Source organism: Malurus melanocephalus, unplaced genomic scaffold (genome assembly GCF_030028575.1).
Source record: "Malurus melanocephalus ecotype Western Australia unplaced genomic scaffold, MMel_1.1 scaffold_887, whole genome shotgun sequence".
NCBI lineage: Eukaryota > Metazoa > Chordata > Aves > Passeriformes > Maluridae > Malurus > Malurus melanocephalus.
The window spans coordinates 23,374-41,725 of record NW_026624119.1 but is presented as its reverse complement, the minus strand read 5'-3'; the positions used below and the strand labels follow the sequence as shown (position 1 = coordinate 41,725).

The following is an 18,352-nucleotide window of genomic DNA, read 5'->3' as shown; positions in this document are numbered from 1 at the left end:
GTCCATCATGGCGTTTCAGATGGTTTGAGAGGACAGGCCACATGTCACATTGGAGCACACAAAAGAGCTGGCTCAGCCTGRAAAGCCACGCTCATGTTCAGCTGGAGGCGAGATTGATCTGCACAGGGWGGGGAAGGAATGAGCTTCCCTCTCCCTAACAGGATGCAGAGCAGGGCTGGCAGCAGACACAGGCAGCCCCCATTTTTGGGGGATTTACCTCAGGGCAGTGAAGCTTGGGGACACTTTTCCCATTGAGAGAAACTCTACGCCCTCTCCCAGCCACTTCCACCCTAAATTCGTGGAGCTGAGGGTAGCACACAAGGACAGAAGTGATATTTCACTGCCTCTCCTTCTCTGGAGCCATCTGGGAGAATTTTCCAGGCTTTGCCCACAGTTTGGAACAGGAAGGGAAAACAGTGCTGTGCTTGCCACAGAGCCTGCAGGAGCTTTGTGAAACCTTTTTGATGCAGGAACTGCGTTGGGCACTCCGCAGGTTCTGTCACACAAAGGAGGGGAGAGTTCAGGAGATCAGACAGGGCAGAGATTTCTGTGGGCACTCCGCAGGTTCTGCCACACAAAGGAGGGGAGAGTTCAGGAGATCAGCCAGGGCAGAGATTTCTGTGGACACTCAGGGGATGATCCCTGCCCTGAACAGCTCCTGTGCCCCTCTGGTGTCACCCCACTGTCACCCACATCCCATTCCTCAAGGATGCAGATTTCCTCCCAGTTTTCCTGCCCGGCTCTCCAAAGAAAATCCCCACAGGAACACAGCGCACAGGTTAAAACACACAAAAAAAAAAGACGTTAAAAAGAGGAACAGCCCTTTTCCCCAGATCCTGGAGGACTGAACAGAGCACAGCTCATCAGCCAAGCAGAGGAACTTCCWCTTCCTTCCCACTCCTTTCCATACTTGGCCAGCCCCTCCATTCATAAAGGGTTGAAGTCATCCCTCTCTGCAAGTAGGCCGTGGAAAAAGGCCTTATGCAACCCAGGCTGCACTAAAAAAAGAACCAGGGTAATTAATCTAAACCAGGCAMACAGCACCTTGTCCTCAGGAGCACAGGGCCCGAGATGGAGCGATTTTCCTGCAGATTTGTTTTGCCATCTGTCTGCCTTAATGAGCAAAAGGCATAACTCAGGAAAAAAAAAACCCACAAAACCTCATAATCAACCTATAAGTGGCACAAACACAACGGAGGCACTGCTGTCACTGTGCCTTCTAAATCAGGGTGCCCGTGCTGTGGTGTCAGCACAGCCCAACAAAATTTCACTCCCCTCTGCTGCATTCATTGCAGGAACTATTTATTTTCCCTCTTCACGTTTCCCTAAATCAAGAGTTCTCTGTAAAGGAGCTCTGCAGGTTCTTCTTTACCAAAAAAATTGTTATTCTTACACATCAGAAAAATTAGAGTGACATCATAATTATACTGGCATCCACATTACACTGACATCCCTAATTTTACCAACATCCTAAATTACACCAACATTCAAACCTCATCTTTTGCCTTCACCAAGTTCAACAGACTTGTCCAAAATCCAAAGAACCTCAGCCCTTAAATCTCTTTTCTATTTTATCTTTGTTTTTTTTTAACTCAGTGAGAGTCAGAACACAGGGGGATGTGAACTGAAAATCAAGAGACAGTAAAATGAAAAGGGGAGGGGGGAAAAAGAAAGAAAAAAGGAAAAACATATTCTTACTTTGAGCAGGTTAAGTCTGTCATACTGGAAAAAGAAACCATAAGCATTAGAACTGAAAAGAGAAAATAAACAAGTAACAGAAGAAGGGGGGTGCACACAGACAAGGAGAAGATGTGATGATGCTACAGGAGCAGAGAGCAGAGCTCACRGGGGCTGTAACCAGGAGGAAATTCAGAGGAAGGTGAAAAATGGAGTATTTTCTCTAAGCTGCCTCTAAAAATTCCTGATTTAGTGAGCTCCCACCTGCACGCACCGCTGGGGAAGGCTACAGCTCTGCTGTAAAAACTGCACCCTCACAGCTCCATCCAAAATTAATTTCTACCTCTCAGCATCACCGGGAGCAGCATCAAAACTCACTCYCTGCTGCTGCCAGGGGAACAGAAACCTTTTGCCAATGGACTGACAAGTCAGAGAGTTCTAGGAGTACCCCTAAATCCCTTTTAGAGCTGGGGAAACAGAGGCACAGAGCCGGGGTAAAGGCAGAGCTCAGATTGCAGAGCCCTTCCTGCTGATCTATGCTCTCCCTACAGCTTCTAAATGGTCATAACTCCAGGAAATGGAAGGAATTTATTCCCCAAACCCTCACCCCAGCCCAAAATTATCACAATTTCATCACCTACTATCTAAAGGGGGTTTGTCCCACCAAAGGGGTGGGAGGGGGAATGAGAAGATACGGCCAAACTCTTCTCATCAGGGCACACTGGAAGGACAAGGTGCAACAGGACTAAGCTGCACTAAGGGAAATTCTATGTGAGAGGAGGAAAAAGCCTGTTCCCAAGAGTGGTTAAGCACTGGAGCAGGGGCCTGGTGAGGCTGTGGGATGAAAAATGTGGCTGGGCAAGGCTTGAAACCAAACTGATTTAACCCTGCTTTGAGCTGGGGTTTGAGTGAGAGACCTCCTGAGATYCCTTCCCACCTAAACTGTTCAACAACCCCCGGGACCTGCACCAAAATTTACATGCTAATACCAAAATACATAATAATAATACATACTACATACACCAAAATTTAATACTAATCCTTCAGCATTCTCCATTAGCTACAGGCATTGGGAAGAATCTACAGGAAATCACTTTTATCCTTGGGCAAGGGCAAAATAGTTAAAAAACACATATTTCATCTTTGGCTACTAGCAAAAAAATGAGATTTTCCTGAGTTTGGAAAGCTGTTCCAGAGGCAGCAGAAGCCTGAGGCTGACCCAGTGGCACACTGGTGGGGTTGGGATGGCAATCCAGGAATGATTCCCTCGGGATGCAATTCCAGTGCTTAAAAACTCCTGGTGCAGCGCTCCCTCTGATGGCAGCGCTGCAGCACCACAGAGCACGACAGACAAAAAAAAAAAGGGCAGGGACTGGAGAAAAACTGTCAGCAACTGAACCAACACAGCAGCGAACTCATGGGCTCAAGCTGTTCCACCCCCTTAGCCAGACAGGTCGGGAAATGAAAGCTTTCTTCCTGCAGAAGATGGGTGGGGAGAGGAAAAAAAGACTGGGAAAGGAGAGTTTGAAGTCTTTGCTCTCAAGTTCTTTGTTTCTGGTTGTTCCCTGCAGGAGCAGCACCACCATCAYCTGCCTGGGGAGAGCAGAGGGGTTCAATGCCTGAAATTCTGTATTTGTGCCAGAGGGAGCAGTCCATAGTGATGCCTCAGGATTTCAGTTTCTCTATTTCCATGTCTCTGTAACCCTGGGATTCTCCAGTGTTTAACTCCAGACTCCACAGACAGTGCTGAGCTCCTGCTCTCCCATTTTCACACAAAACAATTCCTCTGCAGCCCCAAACTCAAGGACACCTCCCTGGGCCAGGCCCCAAGAGATGGAAACAACAGAGAATTGGGGGGAGCCAAGTTGGAGTTTTTGACTGCATTGGCTGCAGCTGCAATTGGAGGATTCAGSCCCGATTTTGTGCAAATGGACAAAAGTGAGAAAGGGTGAAAAASCCGTGAGCCATTGTCCATTGTGGGTGCAGCCCCTGGCTGGGCTGGGACTGCCCTGAATGGCCCTGAAGGCCCTGCAAGAACAGAACTGCTCTGGATTCTCTCAATTCTGTCTGAACTCTGGGTTAGGTAACCCCATAAAGCATGAGCTGAGCACAGAGCTGCAGGTGCACACTCGGTGATGCTCGTGGGTGCAGCTCAGGGTGTTCTCTGTGTGTGTGATCAGGGCATGAGGCTCTGAGGGGCTGTTGGGGGTCACCCCCTTCCCTCTGACCCCATCTGACCCCCTCCCCTCCTGCTGCCCCAGCCTGGCAGGGCTTGGTGTCTCCCCATCCCAAAAGCGGGGGCTGCAGCACACACCCCTCACACAGACAGCACCCTGCTCCCCAAAAATCCCTCTCCTAAAGTCCTCTGCACCTGCAGCTCACCCAGCCTGAGGCTCACACAYCTCTACTCACCATAACGCTGCCAGGACTCTGCTACTCCAGACCTTGCACAGCATCTCTCACACCTCACCTGAGCCTTTAGCCCAACATTCTCCTCTGCTGTTATCCCAGCTACAGATACCAAGCACAAGACAATCTGTCTAAAAAAAAACACACAAAGAAGCTTCCAGCAGACACCAGCAAACCATGCAAGGTCAGGCTGGCCACGAGGACCACGACCAAGGGAAGAGCCAGCACTGCTCTCTGAGAACTCTCCAGGAAGGAAACCTGAGGCATCCAYTGGGAAAGGCCAAGACAGGGATTTGGTGGGGTGTGAAGCCATCCAAGCCATTCTGCTTTTACAAAGTGGAAATGCCAACAGCCTGGCACCTTCTCCRACAACATCCCACCCGCGTTTCTGATTTTTTTCCACTCTTCTGGGGGTAGCACAGAGGCGTGAGATCAAATCCCAAATGATCTTATCTCCAATCTGAGCACCCAAAGGAGGGATCTTCCACTTGTCACCTCTCAGAGCGAGCCCATGAATTCTCACAATTCATTTGGGACAGGTCTGTTCTACCAGGTTCAAGCTGGGTTCATTCGAAATCACCGATCTTTAATATTTACATCACACAGGAGAGCGTGCAAGGGCAGCAAGCTGAGATCACTGGCCACAAAAATGCTATTCATCATGAAAAGCAGGGAGGAATCATGGAGAACAACTCTCGTTTCTCAAAGTCATGGAGGAAGGAGAGGGGAAAGAGCAGGGATTGTGGTTCTGTTCGACTCCAGAGAGATTTTTTTCCCTGGCAAAGACAGCAGCTCATTTCACAGGAGAGGGGAAAGCAGAGCTCAGAGGCTAAAATTACTCGGGAGCAGCTGAAGGAGTGTGATGAACAGGCCAGTTCTCACTCTGTGTGAGCAAATATTAACRAGATCCCAGGGATGTAAGTGAAACCAGCTTCAGCTACAGGCACGGGGCTGAGCTCTTGCTGACATTCTCGCAGCCACACCGGGAGAATGCCTGACTGGGGTCAGCACTCAGCACCAGGGGAGGGTTCCTGAGTGATGAGACAGCTCTACAGTGGGGGGACAGGAGAGAAAAAAGAAGGCTTACTTTGGAGAGGCGCTTGTGTGACTTAAATCGGAGAGAGAGCATGCAGGAATGAAAAGAGAGAAATTAGGGAGAGAAGAAAAAATTACCTCGCGGATCGAGAGAAGGAAAACCCCACACACCCCACAGAGAGCATCAGATCCCCCCTCTTTCCTCGTGGGAAGCACCAGGAATTAAAGGTGAGTTTCAGCAGTAAAAATCTGAGTTTTCAGTTGGTAAAAATCTCACTCCTGTGACAATTCACAGCATTTTGTGGACCAGGGTGAGCAGCTCCTCCCTGATTCCCCCTTCATTGCCAAGGAGCCCGTTTTCCTGGGAGCATCCCCCGGTGTGGCTACGAGCACAGCGTGCCCTGCACCCTGCCTGCCCCCCATTCCACCCTACAAGTTCCCTTTGGGAGCACAGCGCTGGCAGTGCTGTCCCCAGGGTGTCACCCAGCCCCRGCACGGGGTTTGTAGGTCACTGTGTGCACAGGAAGCCAGGCTGACCTCAAGGGCAACCTCAGAACACCAGTGATTCAGTTTGGAAAACACTTTTCCCCCTCTCTGGAGCTCACATTCYGCTCCTGTAGCAGTGAGAGATCAGAATGTGGGCCACTGAGTCCTGCTTCCTCTGCTGAGTGGCCACAGAGGGGAGGGGATGAAGAATTCTCGTGTGTGCGACACAAGCCAGCAGCAGAGCAGGCARAGATCTAACAGTTCATTTTATCCGAGCCAGCAGAGCTGTGTCTGTGAAATGATTCAGGCTGAAACAGCTCACCTCACAAACCTGGGCAAACACTGGTGTCTCCTGACAGCTGAGTGATAACACATCACTGATACACCAGGGTTAAAATCAAAGGTTGGTTTGGGTTCCYCCAGGCCTTTGTGTGTGTTTTACCAGCTCCCACTGCTCACACAAAATCCTAAAGCCAAACTGAAACCCTCCTCCCCTGCACAGCAAAGATGAGGCTGTTTCTGATATGGCCCAAAGACACAAAACCTTCCTGGGGAAAACATCATCCACCCTGGGCACTACAGTCATGATATCACAGCCRTGGGAGGAATGGGCAGAGGGCTGGAAAACTGAATCTGTGCAAYTTGAACCTCATCTCAGAGGGCCTGGGCAGGGCTGGGGAAATGCACAGGCTTTTCATGGGGGAAATATTATTGATTTCATGACCCTTCGTGATAAAAAGTCATTGCCACAGCTGATTTTCAGCTTTGTCAAAAGCACAGAGCCTAACAAGGAACAGGACCTTGACCACACAAAGCTGCAGTCAATGAGCTGACTCAGAGCTGAGCTCAAGTGTGACCCAGAGAACTTTCAGAAACACGCTGGGGGCAGAGGGAGGGAGGTCAGACAGAGAGAAAAGGCAGAGCACAAAGCCAGTGCAGAGCAAATCCAGCACCGGGGCCACGCCGTGGCCAGAGCCCTCCGCTCGCTGCTCACCTTGGAGTTCTTGGCCCCGCTGCGGCCGGACTGGGACGAGCAGCTCCGCTGGACCCCCTGCTCGGGCGTGGAGGGCGATTTGTCCGAGGAGTGGTCGGAGCCCTTCTCCACCATGGCGTCCCCCGGGGCGTCCTGCGGCGTGGGCGAGCGCGAGCGTTTGCGCAGGATGGGCGAGCAGGCGGGCGTGCTGCGGTTGGAGTTACTGGCAGTACTGGGGGAGGAGAGGCAGAGAGAGAAGGGTTAACCACCTTCACCCCACACAGAGCTGCACCCCGAGCTGGGCAGAGACCACAGCTTCCCCCAGGGCTCGGCACAGGGATCTGCTTCCTGCAGAAACGGCCCCGTGCCCCRCTGGGGTTAGGCAGCTCTCAGCTGGCAGAAGAACCGCTGGCAGTGCCTTTCCCCACCCGCCCTTCAGTGCCTCTGACCACACAGCAGCCCACGAGAATGAAYTCATGGACTGCTGAAGGCTTCTACAGGAGCTTCAGGTGATGAGCTGAGCTCAGAAAAACCAAAGGTGCGCTCAGGAAAGAGGGAGGTGACAGCGTGATCTCGACACGCTCAGCCCCTCCTTCATCAGTGCAGCGAATTCTCATCAGGATGCACCAAAATGGGGTCACACCTTGCAGAAAACACCCCATCAAAGAGCATCAGGAAGGCTGGGGCTCTGCGAAGGGAGCCATGACGACATTCARTGCAGCATTTCCTGTGCAGAGCCATCCTTTCCCACCCCAGTTAGAGCTGGGCATGGAAATGGTTTGCTGTAACGTAAAAGCCTTTTTGATTWAAAAAAAAAAWATAAATRAAGTTCCTCTTTCACAACGGGAAAAGCAATGCCCGTCAGAGTTTTAGAGAAAYTGTGAGGGGAATGGAATTTCTCATCCTCTTTCCTCAGTAAATGCCCCAAAACCTAAAGCAGCAAGCCAGTAACGCACATATTTACACAGAACAGGAAAACTCAGATTTCCTCACTGCTCCTTCTCTTTTGATGCCTCTCCTTCCTGCCAGACTCTTCAAAACACCACATGCTACACCCATTTTTCCCTCCATCACTCATTTCCTTCAGGAGTCAAATCTATTTCTGAGCAGCCCAGACATCCTTGAGGCTTTTCCAGCTGCTGCTGCCACACTCAGCAGGTTACAGAGCACCAAGGGCTGGATCTGTGAAAAATCCTTCAACTCATGAGCAGCACCAAACAGGCCACATCTGACAGCACAGGCAACAGGAAAAGGATGGAGGAATCACAACTGCAAAGGACTGAACTAAAGAAATTGGTCCAATCAGACTCWTCAGGGTTATAATTTAATCCAAATKACACAAACTGAGGCTTCCTTCTCACTCTGATGSACAGCAAGGATCAGTTCCTTCCTGAGAATTGAGAAGAGCTGAACACATGCCTGAGGTTTTAGTAATTCCAAGATAAAAATCATATCCATCCCCTGCCTCCGAAGATTCCAAAACCGTTTTACAAGCATTAGCTGGACGTGAGCAGACAATGTGGCACGCTCCTCCAGCAGACACCAGCCTGGTTTTGGTTCAGCACTGGATGAACTGGTCTCAAAAATGATCTTTTATTCGCTCACTGCTTGTGCCAACGCACAAGTGATGAAACTTTCCCTAAACAGCCTGCAGGAAGCACCCAGCCGAGCTGCTTATGCAAACAGGGCAGAATCRGATTTCACAGGGGCTGGAACCGGGCAGGAGCAGCAGCAGGAACCCCTGGGAAGATGCTTTCACCAATACAAGGTGTGGAAGTTCATGTAGGTAAAAAGCAGGCTGGGGAAAAATGGGTTTGCTATTTCTATTCAATAGGATGAGAAATACAGACATAGAACAATGAAAACCTGTTCAAATGTCACCTAAAGCCCAAGGGAGCTCCAGTGCTAAGGCAAAGCAATTCCCCCTTGGTTTGAGGCTCTTCACATCCCTCAAGTTCCACATTGTCCCAGCATCCTGTCCTGTGCCCTCCCTTTCCCTGGCACAGGAATACTGAACACTAAACCAGTGCAGAAATAACTWGTAATATTCAAGATTTAATCCCTCCAAATAATCACTGAATTATTGAATAATAACTGAAAAGACAAATCAAAAAATCATCTGGACCATTCTCCCAGCAGCACTGCCTGCAGCAGGTTAGGTACATCATGAAGYAGAATTATCAAGGATTTCTTATTTTATTGAAAAGTTAAAAGGATCAGRTTTCTTCCTGGGCTTTCATCATCCAGTTAAAATGGGTGTTTCACCTTTTCCGTGCTCCTGCTGCTCTTTCTCCTGCTGAACTCAATTTTAGAGCTGTCTGAGCGACTCCAAGCTCATCAGCAGCGGTCCCAGAGGTGGAAATGGCTCTGATCTGCCATTTCTACRGGGTCTAGAAAATGCAGACTTCTAATTAAATAAAACCCCTAAACTCTGAGGCTGTGTTGGTCATTCTTGAGTCAACACAACCCCTTGCATGTGAGAGGTCCCCAAAAAYACAAGACAAGAATTTCAAGCCACATCACTGGGCTCCATTTGCCAGAACTCACCCACCAATTTTTTCTCCTACAGCTCCACAAAACCCAAGTTTACCATGCACAACCTCATTTTCGTGCGAGTTCACAGTTTCACTTTGACTTTGGGGGCAGCAAGTTCACAGTTTCACTTTGAGCTCGGTTTAGCTCTGTGAAAACCAAGCCCAGCTCAGTCCAGGCTCTGTTTGCTTTCSGTTTGCAGCTGTGAGGTTTTGCTGSTGCTCAGTTAAAGCAGCTCCAACCCAGGGTGCAGCTGCACCAAGCACAAGTGAAACAAAACATTTTGAGATGAAAATGCTCAAAAGTTTGGGGCTATTTCTGTCTTTTTATGGCCTTACAAAGTTCCTCAAGGTGGGATTTTCAGCCACAGGAGCAGCATGGTGCTGACTTGTTTAATCAGAGCTGGCAATCTTGTGTTTGCCTGGGCTCAGCTCGCACTGCCACGGGCACAATTTTTGTGCCAGCTCTGCCATGTCGGGCAGATTGTGTCTTCCAAGCTCATTTTTTAGTTTAAAAAACTGAATCCATCCATTTAACCTGTGTCAGGTGTGTGTGGATGATCACCTTTGCAGAAATGGAATGGGGGAAAACAACATCTCTGGCTCAAATATCAAACCCAGCAGGGCTGAACCCCTCTGTTTACATCTGAAAACTGGGAAAAGCTGAATATTTCTCCCATGGAGGACTCCACAGACAGAAAARAGGAAAAGTGTGTTAATTCAGTGAGGATGGGCACGGAAAGCACGAGGCTGCCCCTGCTGCTGCCCATTCCCTGGAGCTTGAATCCAGCCCAAGGCACAGCCATGACCAACGCTTTCTGCAGTTGCCAAGGCGACCAAGGTCTGCCATTGAACCAGGAACCGGCGCCTGAGATGCCAAAACGGCTTGACCCACTTTGAAAAAAAAAAAAAAATTGTAATAAATAACGCTTTAGAGACCTAATTGCCCGCAGAGCATTCAGGGCTTCACATGGCACTGCAGAGAGGAGGGGACACATTAAGGCAGGCACAGAACCCAAACAAGCCCACCTAAGCTGCAGCCCCTTGGCTCTGAGGTGAAACCCCTGCCCCGAGCATTTAAAGCACAGAAGGCTGGGTTTGTCTCTTTGCTTGAAGTTCTTGCTGTGCCTAAAGGGAAAAACTTGTCTTGAGGTTGGAAAAACAACATCAGCCAGCGAGGGTGGGAAGGGGTCAAACTCTGCTCAGACATGGAGGAAAAGCATCACAGTGTAGTAAAGGAAGAGTAGGCTGAGAGTATCTTGGAGCTCTCCTCACTGGGAATTGMAGTGATAGGATAGGGGGTAATAGGTTCAAAGTGAAAAAGGGGAAATTGAGGATAAATATATGGAAGGAATTGTTAACTAGGAGGGTGGGGAGGCCCTGGCACAGGGTGCCCAGAGAAGCTGTGGCTGCTCCATCCCTGGCAGTGCCCAAGGTCAGGTTGGACAGGGCTTGGAGCACCCTGGGACAGTGGAAGATGTCCCTGCCCAGGGTACAGATGAGGTTTAAGTCCTTTCCAGCCCAAACCCTTCTGAGATCCTGCAGGCTTTTCTTCAGAACATTGGAAGTGCACAGACAAGCTGCTGGTCATACCCTGCCCTAGGACACAGGGCAAGGTGCAGAAAGGCCAAATTTCCTCCTCCAACAGAGCATTTCCTGTAAAGATCCTGTAAAGCATTTCCAGGTGATGAACAGAGCTTCACCAGGCAGTCACTTTTGGGAAAGGTATCCCACAATTAAGCTTGGTGTTCTCAGAGCTCTAAAGGAACTCTTTATAATGCTTTCATGGAGAACTCAAGAAACCTGACAGAGCTCCAGCCCATTAAATGAATTCTGCATGAATGGCACCCAAGTTCTGGGCTGAACTGAAGGGACAGGAAAGTCTGTGCACTCCACAGATCTGAAATAACCACCCTGTCTGAGCACTGACATTCCTGGGATCAACCCTGCACTGACCCTTCCCCAAATCACAGGGACCCCAAGAGCCAAGAGCCACCTCCAGAGGAGCAGCTGTGACACAGCTGAACACAGCAAATCCCTCTGCATCTGCCCCTTGCAGGATGTGGATCCAGACACAGGAATCCCTGTGTAAGGAGGACCAAAGGATCTGCAAAAACGGACCAAAGGATCTGCAGAAAAGGACCAAAAAGGATCTGAAAAAAGGACCAAAAAGGATCTGCAGAAAAGACCAGAGGATTGGCAGAAAGAACCAAAAAGGATTTGCAGAAAGAACCAAAAGATAGGCAAAAAGGACCAAAGGATCTGCAGAAAGGACCAGAGGATCTGCAGAAAGGACTAAAGGATCTGCAGAAAAGGACCAGAGGATCTGCAGAAAAAGTCAAAGGATCTGCAGAAAGGACCAAAAAGGATTTGCAGAAAGGACCAAAAAGGATTTGCAGAAAAGGACCAGAGAATTAGCAGAAAGGACTAAAGGATCTGCAGAAAGGATCAAAAAGGATCTGCAGAAAAGGACCAGAACATCTGCGGAAAGGACTAAAGGATCTACGAAAAGGACCAGAAGATCTGCAGAAAGGGCCAAAGGATCTGCAGAAAAGGAAAAAAGGATCTGCAGAAAAGGAAAAAAGGATCTGCAGAAAGGACCAGAGGATCTGCTGAAAGGACTAAAGGATCTGCTGAAGGGACCAGAGCATCTGCAGAAAGGGCGGCTCAGCAGAACAAGAGGTGCAGCTTCAGGCACAGAGCGCTCCCCACCTTCGCTGTGACCACCAGCAGCTCCTCAGGGGCAGAAAAATGCCCATGACATGCTTCCCTGCAGTGCATTTCCCAACCCCTGAGACTTCTCCAAAGAAATCCTGATCTGGAAAGCTTAAAGGCCTCCAAATCTCCCTCGGTTCTGAAAAGATTTCTCTTTCCAGCAGTCATCCYGCGATTACTCACTTCTCCCTGCAGCACCGACCTGATAACGAGCTCTTCTTCCAGGCCCAAAATTGGGGATTTGTTCTGCAATTTGAGCTTAATTCTGAAAGTGCTGAGCAATATGTCCCCAAAGCAGCCAAGAYGAACATAATGAAGCACATCTTTAACTCTCTCTGTCTGAAATCCACGGGCTGTGCAAAGCCAAACTTGTGCCTACGCTTTCCTGAACAAGAGCAGAGGAGATCCTCGAGCACAGCCCAGAACTGGGCTGAGAGTCTGGAAAAGAGCAGAAAGGTCAAGGAGGCACCCTCAGGACAGGCTGCAGCACTAGGAAGAGTTAATTGTCCTCAGAAACAGCCATTAGAGGGGTTAATTAGCTGCCTAAAAGGATATTTTCCTGCCATACAGCCTGACTTCAGKGGAAAAAGGAGATCCACGAGCTCATTATGCAGTCTCCGAACACCAAGCAGATGGCAACAACTTTTGATCAGCAACCTACACTCCCTTCAAAYTGATAAATCCAAGAATGAAAACCTCCCCAGCTCCTGGAAAACCTCCTGGAGCTCTCTGGGCTCACCATTGCTCTACAAGCAATAACAAAATGTTGTGTTTCTGTTACATTTCACGGCAAAAGACACAAAAGAGAAAGCAATAAGTCAAAAAAACAATGACACCTGCAGGGCTGTGCAGAAACGAATGTTTTACGACAAGTGCTTTGGAAAGAATCATAAAAATAGTCAGCCTTCTGTGTGGTTTTTAGCAGAAAAGTCCACCCCTGTTTAAGATTCGCTCGGTCTATTTTGACATTTTGCAGAATGCTGTCCTCCTATGACATTCAATCACATGTTTACATATTCATGAAAGAAAATTAATGCAATTATTATGCCTCAGAGGATTAGCAAATCACTGCAAGCATTAGGAAGGAATTTGCCTTCTGCCCAGAGCCAGCAGCGCGAGGTTGGGCAGATGCATTATTAACCACGCCACTGGCCCCGTGCATCACCCGATCCCGGTTACCACTGGAGACAGACCCATGGACAACGGCCTCATCTCTCACACAAACTCCCCCTGGGCTGCCATGAAGCAGCCTCTCCCTTCTTGCTTGGAGGTACGGAAAAAAATCCCAAGAAAAAGTCAGAAAGTGGTTCTGGAATGAAATGAGATGGATCTGAGTAACGCTGGACAATAATGCACCAGGCAYGACTTGGAAAGGATCATTAATGTGCAGAGAGCCTCCATGGGTTATAAATCATACCCTAAACCCCTCCCTCAGTAGAAATTACTGCAATTCCATTACAAGGGAAGACAAGCCCCATGAAACAGAGCATGATGGAGAACACAAAGAAATAATCTGGGAAGCAGAGAAGAGGAAATAGCACCAAGAAGGGATTTCCCATCCCTCTGAAGGTGCCAGACACAGCCTCACCATTGCAGGTCACCCACCCTACACCGTGTTCCCAAGAGGAACAGATGGAGGCTTTGTGTTCTTCTCCTCCCCACCACAACATCAACACCTCTTGTAATTAACACCAAGAACTGCAATGTCTGATGCTCCATCAACATCTCCRAGCTTGGAACTTGGGGCACAACAGAGCTCCCAGATCTTGCTTGAAAAATAAACATAACAGACACAGCTAAATCGTCTTTGATGTGAGGAAAGTTTTGAAACCTTGACGGCTCAAAGGATAAAAATAAAAACGAAAATAAATCCAAGCCTGTTTATTTCAATCCTCGTCGTTTCCAAGCTAACATCAGAAYCTTTCAGTGGTTTGGGGATGCAGTGTTGCTGTCACATGTGCTTTGCTTCAGGGGAGAGGGAGATACAGCAATAAATACCCAATAAATAATCCATTTTTGGAGGAGGGTGTAGGTGTAATACAGCTCCCAGAGCCCCTCAAGAAGAGCTCAGGCACTTTTCCACGCTGCCCATCTCCTGTGAGGCTTTATGGACATCACCCCCAGCCCAGCATTGTCCCCTGAGCACAGCCCAGCCCTGGGGTGCCACAAACCCCAGATAAAAGCAGGGAGCGACCCAGCATTGTCCCCAAGCATAGCCCAGCCCTGGGGTGTCACAAACTCCAGATGAAAGCTGGGAGCAACCCAGCATTGTCCCCCAAGCACGGCCCAGCCCTGGGGTGTCACAAACCCCAGATGAAAGCTGGGAGCGACCCAGCATTGTCCCCCAAGCACAGCCCAGCCCTGGGGTGTCACAAACCCCAGATAAAAGCTGCGAGTGCTGCTGCGGGGGCGGACAGGGAGCTGGTGCAGCTCCGAGCCGGGAGACAAAGCTGGAGCTCTGCATCTTCCCACTCACTCCCACGGCTCGTCAGCAGCAGCCTTCACAAGTTAATGGGAGACGCTGTGATCTTCAAAGCTGCCATCAAAGYCAGCTCCTTTGTTCAGCCCTTGATGTTTCCTCCCTTCACCTTTCTGGAAATAAAAACAAATCTGCATCCCCCAGGCTGATATCATCCGTGTGCTGCCCWTCCTCTGCTCCAGCCCTGCAGCAGCACTGGCCAGCTCCAGGGTAAAAACAGAGGGTCAGACCCCCAATCCCTTGTCCTGAGGGCCTGGCTCAACCTTACCCCCTCCTTTAACAGATTTTCTCTTGTTTCACCCATCTGGTTGTCACTAGCAAGAGAACCTGGGGGCTTCTCCATGAGAATGTTGGGTATTCCAAGTTATTGCATTGCTGTAAAATAGATCCCTAAGATTTGACTTGAAGTTTCCATCCTACTGAGTCAAAATCACAAGCTCTATCTTAAATCTCCCAGCTTTTCCTGCAGATGCATGTGACTTAATGAAGGGAACAGGAATATATTCTCTTTTCTGAACCATGATTTCCATGATGGAGACGACAATGCCAGTCACCAGTAACCTAAGAAAAAGCAATTTTTAAGGGCATTCAGCAGATTCTCTCTGCCTATAAACACACAGTGCAATGTGTCCTCACTTCCTGCTGTTCTGCCCTGCCAAAAAAAAATTAAAAAAAAAAAAAAGCCACCTGTACAGACACTGGAGCACGGCCTGAAAAAGCGGCACAAACCAAATCCTGCCTCTCCCCATCAGTGCAAACACACAAACACCGGGAGAGGAAGGCAGAGCGCAACCAAGAGCCTTTCTAAAGGCAAGGAGGGAGCACATGGGCAAACAAATCCAAGCATATCCCTGCAGCAGCCCGGTGACGCATCCAACTGCGACCGCCTCCTGCCCCTCTCCCTCTCCCTGGACCCAGATGTTCCAGCAGGAATAACTGTCCCCGTGGGAATGGGGGATGGGGGACACAGCCGGGCCTTAAAGGGGAAAGGAGGAGGGGTGAGGGAGAATAAAAGCTGGAGGAAAAAAAAATTGAAAGAAAGGAAAAAAAAGAACCAAAACAAAACAAAAAAAAAACCAGATTTGCCCATTGTTTTGAACAATCGAAAAGGCTGTTATAGCAATTCCGCTCTGCAGGAGAGGCAAGGCACGTGCGTGGGGGAGCAAGGAGGAAAAAAAAAAAAAAAAACCCCAAAAAAGAAGGGATCAGCCCGCGGAAAGGAACAGAAACGAAGCATCTCCGCAACATGATGTCACGCTGTTTGCTTTCGATCCCCCGAACGGAGAGCAGCAGCGGCGGCGGCGGCGGCAGCAACCAACATGGACTCCGCTTTAATCTGCCTGGAAAGCGCCTGTGTGGGATGGAGGAGCCGCTCGGCACATGTGTGTGACAGCGACAGAGCCAGCGGGGACAGCGAGCACCGGCGGCGACAGCGACACTAACCTGGTAGCCATCGGGGAGCGTGGAGCGGCGCGGAGCAGCTAGGAATTCATTCGGGATTCATTCGGGGCTCATTCGGGGTTCATTGGGATGCGCTGGGGATTCATTCATTCATGCACTCGTGCGTGGCGAGCAGCGGCGAGGCGGCGGCGTACTCACCTCCTGCACCATGGCACAGCCCTTCCCCCGGGCTTTTCAGGGCTGGCCAGAGCCCTTTTCGGGCGCTGCCGAGCTCTCCGGCCCGGCCCCGGCCATGCCCGGTGTCGCTGCCCGGTGTCGCTGCCCGGTGTCGCCGGCAGCGCTCGCAGCCGCTCCCGCACGCCCGCACACACACGCGTGCGCAGCGCTTTACATAATGCACCCACCGCCTCCCTCCCGCCGGGGCCGCTCGCATCTGCCCCGGCAGCACTCCAAAGGGACCCCTAAATGCTTTGTGAGGATTTAAACAAACCCTACGAGCTGAAATCCGACAGGTTGGGAACATGGGGTTTGTCCTCCCACACAGCCCCGCTGGCATCTGTCCCCGAGAAACGCGCAAAAGGGACCCCAAACGTTTTTCAGGAACTTAAACCAACCCTAGTAGTTCAAATCCTACAGGTTGGGAACGTGGGGTTTGTCCACCCTGCCAGCCCCGCTCGCAGCTGCCCCCAGGGGACCCTCAAAAGGGACCCCTAATGCTTTGTGAGGACTTAAACAAATCCTAGTAGTTCAAATCCTACAGGTTGTTTCCAAATATTGTGTTTGCCCACCCACTGCCTCCCTCCTGCCAGCCCCGCTCGCATCTGCCCCGGCAACACTCGAAAGGGACCCCAAATCATTCGGGASAAGCTAAATAAACCCTACGAGCTGAAATCCGACAGGTTGGGAACGTGGGGTTTGTCCACAAACACGGCCCCGCTCGCAGCTGCCCCGAGAAACGCGCAAAAGGGACCCCAAATGCTTTTCAAGAACTTAAACCAACCCTAGGAGTTCAAATCCTACAGGCTGGGAACGTGGGGTTTGTCCACCCTGCCAGCCCCGCTCGCAGCTGCCCCGGGGATCACTAAAAAGGGACCCCAAATCCTTCGCGAGGAGTTAAACAAACCCTGCGAGTTGAAATCCGACAGGTTGGGAACATGGGGTTTGTCCTCCCACACAGCCCCGCTGGCATCTGCCCCCGAGAAACGCGCAAAAGGGACCCCAAACGTTTTTCAGGAACTTAAACCAACCCTAGGAGTTAGTTCAAATCCTACAGGTTGTTTCCAAATATTGTGTTTGCCCACCCACCGCCTCCCTCCCCTCCGGCCCCGCTCGCATCTGCCCCGGCAACACTCGAAAGGGACCCTGAATCATTCGGGAGAAGCTAGATAAACCCTACGAGCTGAAATCCGACAGGCTGAGAACGTGGGGTTTTGCCCACCCTGCCAGCCCCGCTCGCAGCTGCCCCGGGGATCACTAAAAAGGGACCCCAAATGCTTTTCAAGAACTTAAACCAACCCTACGAGTTCAAATCCTACAGGTTGGGAACATGGGGTTTTGCCCACGCACACGGACCCCTAACGCTTTGTGAGGACTTAAACAAAACCTAGAAGTTGAAATCCTACAGGTTGTTTCCAAATATTGTTTGCCCACCATCTGCCTCCCTCCTGCCAGCCCCGCTCGCAGCTGCCCCGGGGAACGCTCGAAAAGGACCCCAAATCCTTCGCGAGGACTTAAACAAACCCTACGAAAAAGATCCGACAAAAAATCCGACAGGTTGGGAACGTGGGGTTTGCCCACCCACACGGCCCCGCTCGCAGCTGCCCCCGAGAAACGTGCAAAAGGGACCCCAAATGCTTTTCAAGAACTTAAACCAACCCTAGGAGTTCAAATCCTACAGGTTGGGAACGTGGGGTTTGCCCACCCCGCCAGCCCCGCTGGCATCTGCCCAGGGGAACACTCAAAAGGGACCCTAAACACTTTGGGAAGAGTTAAACAAACCCTACGAAAAAATCCGACAAAAAATCCAACAGGTTGGGAACATGGGAGTTTGTCCACTCACATGGCCCCGCTGGCATCTGCCTCGGGGAAAGCCTCAAAAGGGACCCCAAATGCTTTTCAGGAACTTAAACCAACCTTAGGAGTTGAAATCTGACAGATGGGAAATATTATCCACCCACAGCCTCCCTCTCCACCAGCCCCGATCGCATCTGCCCCCAAGAAACCCACAAAAAGGGACCCCAAATGCTTTTCAAGAACTTAAACCAACCCTAGGAGTTCAAATCCTACAGGTTGTTTCCAAATATTGTTTCCAAATATTTGCCCCGCCCACATCCTCCCTCCCCTCCGGCCCCGCTAACATCTGCCCCCAAGAAACCCCCAAAAAGGGACCCCAAAAGCTTTTTAAGAACTTAAACCCCGCGGGTTAAAACCCAACAGGTTGGAAACATTGTGTTTGTCCTCCACACGCGCYGCGGGGAGAAAGTTTCACAACGTGCAAAGCAAGAACAGCCAGGAAAATTAAACCCTAATTAAGCGGCCGCGTGGATTATCTAAACTGAATTAAACAACGCTCATTCAGAGTTAAGGTGACCTCAACTCAATTTAGCTGGCTTCGTCTAGGAAGCTAATTTGGTTTCTTTTTTTTTT

At 50.2% G+C, this 18,352-nt stretch overlaps 1 protein-coding gene across 1 annotated transcript in view; it reads right to left on the bottom strand.

The window, feature by feature from the left end:
• GRAMD1B (GRAM domain containing 1B) overlaps positions 1-18,352 on the bottom strand; it is a 66,994-nt gene that overhangs the window by 31,743 nt on the left and 16,899 nt on the right. Inside the window, exon 2 of the mRNA XM_057385916.1 lies at positions 6,602-6,812. Coding sequence (XP_057241899.1) covers positions 6,602-6,812 — 211 coding nt within the window. The remainder of the gene's footprint in view (positions 1-6,601; positions 6,813-18,352) is intronic.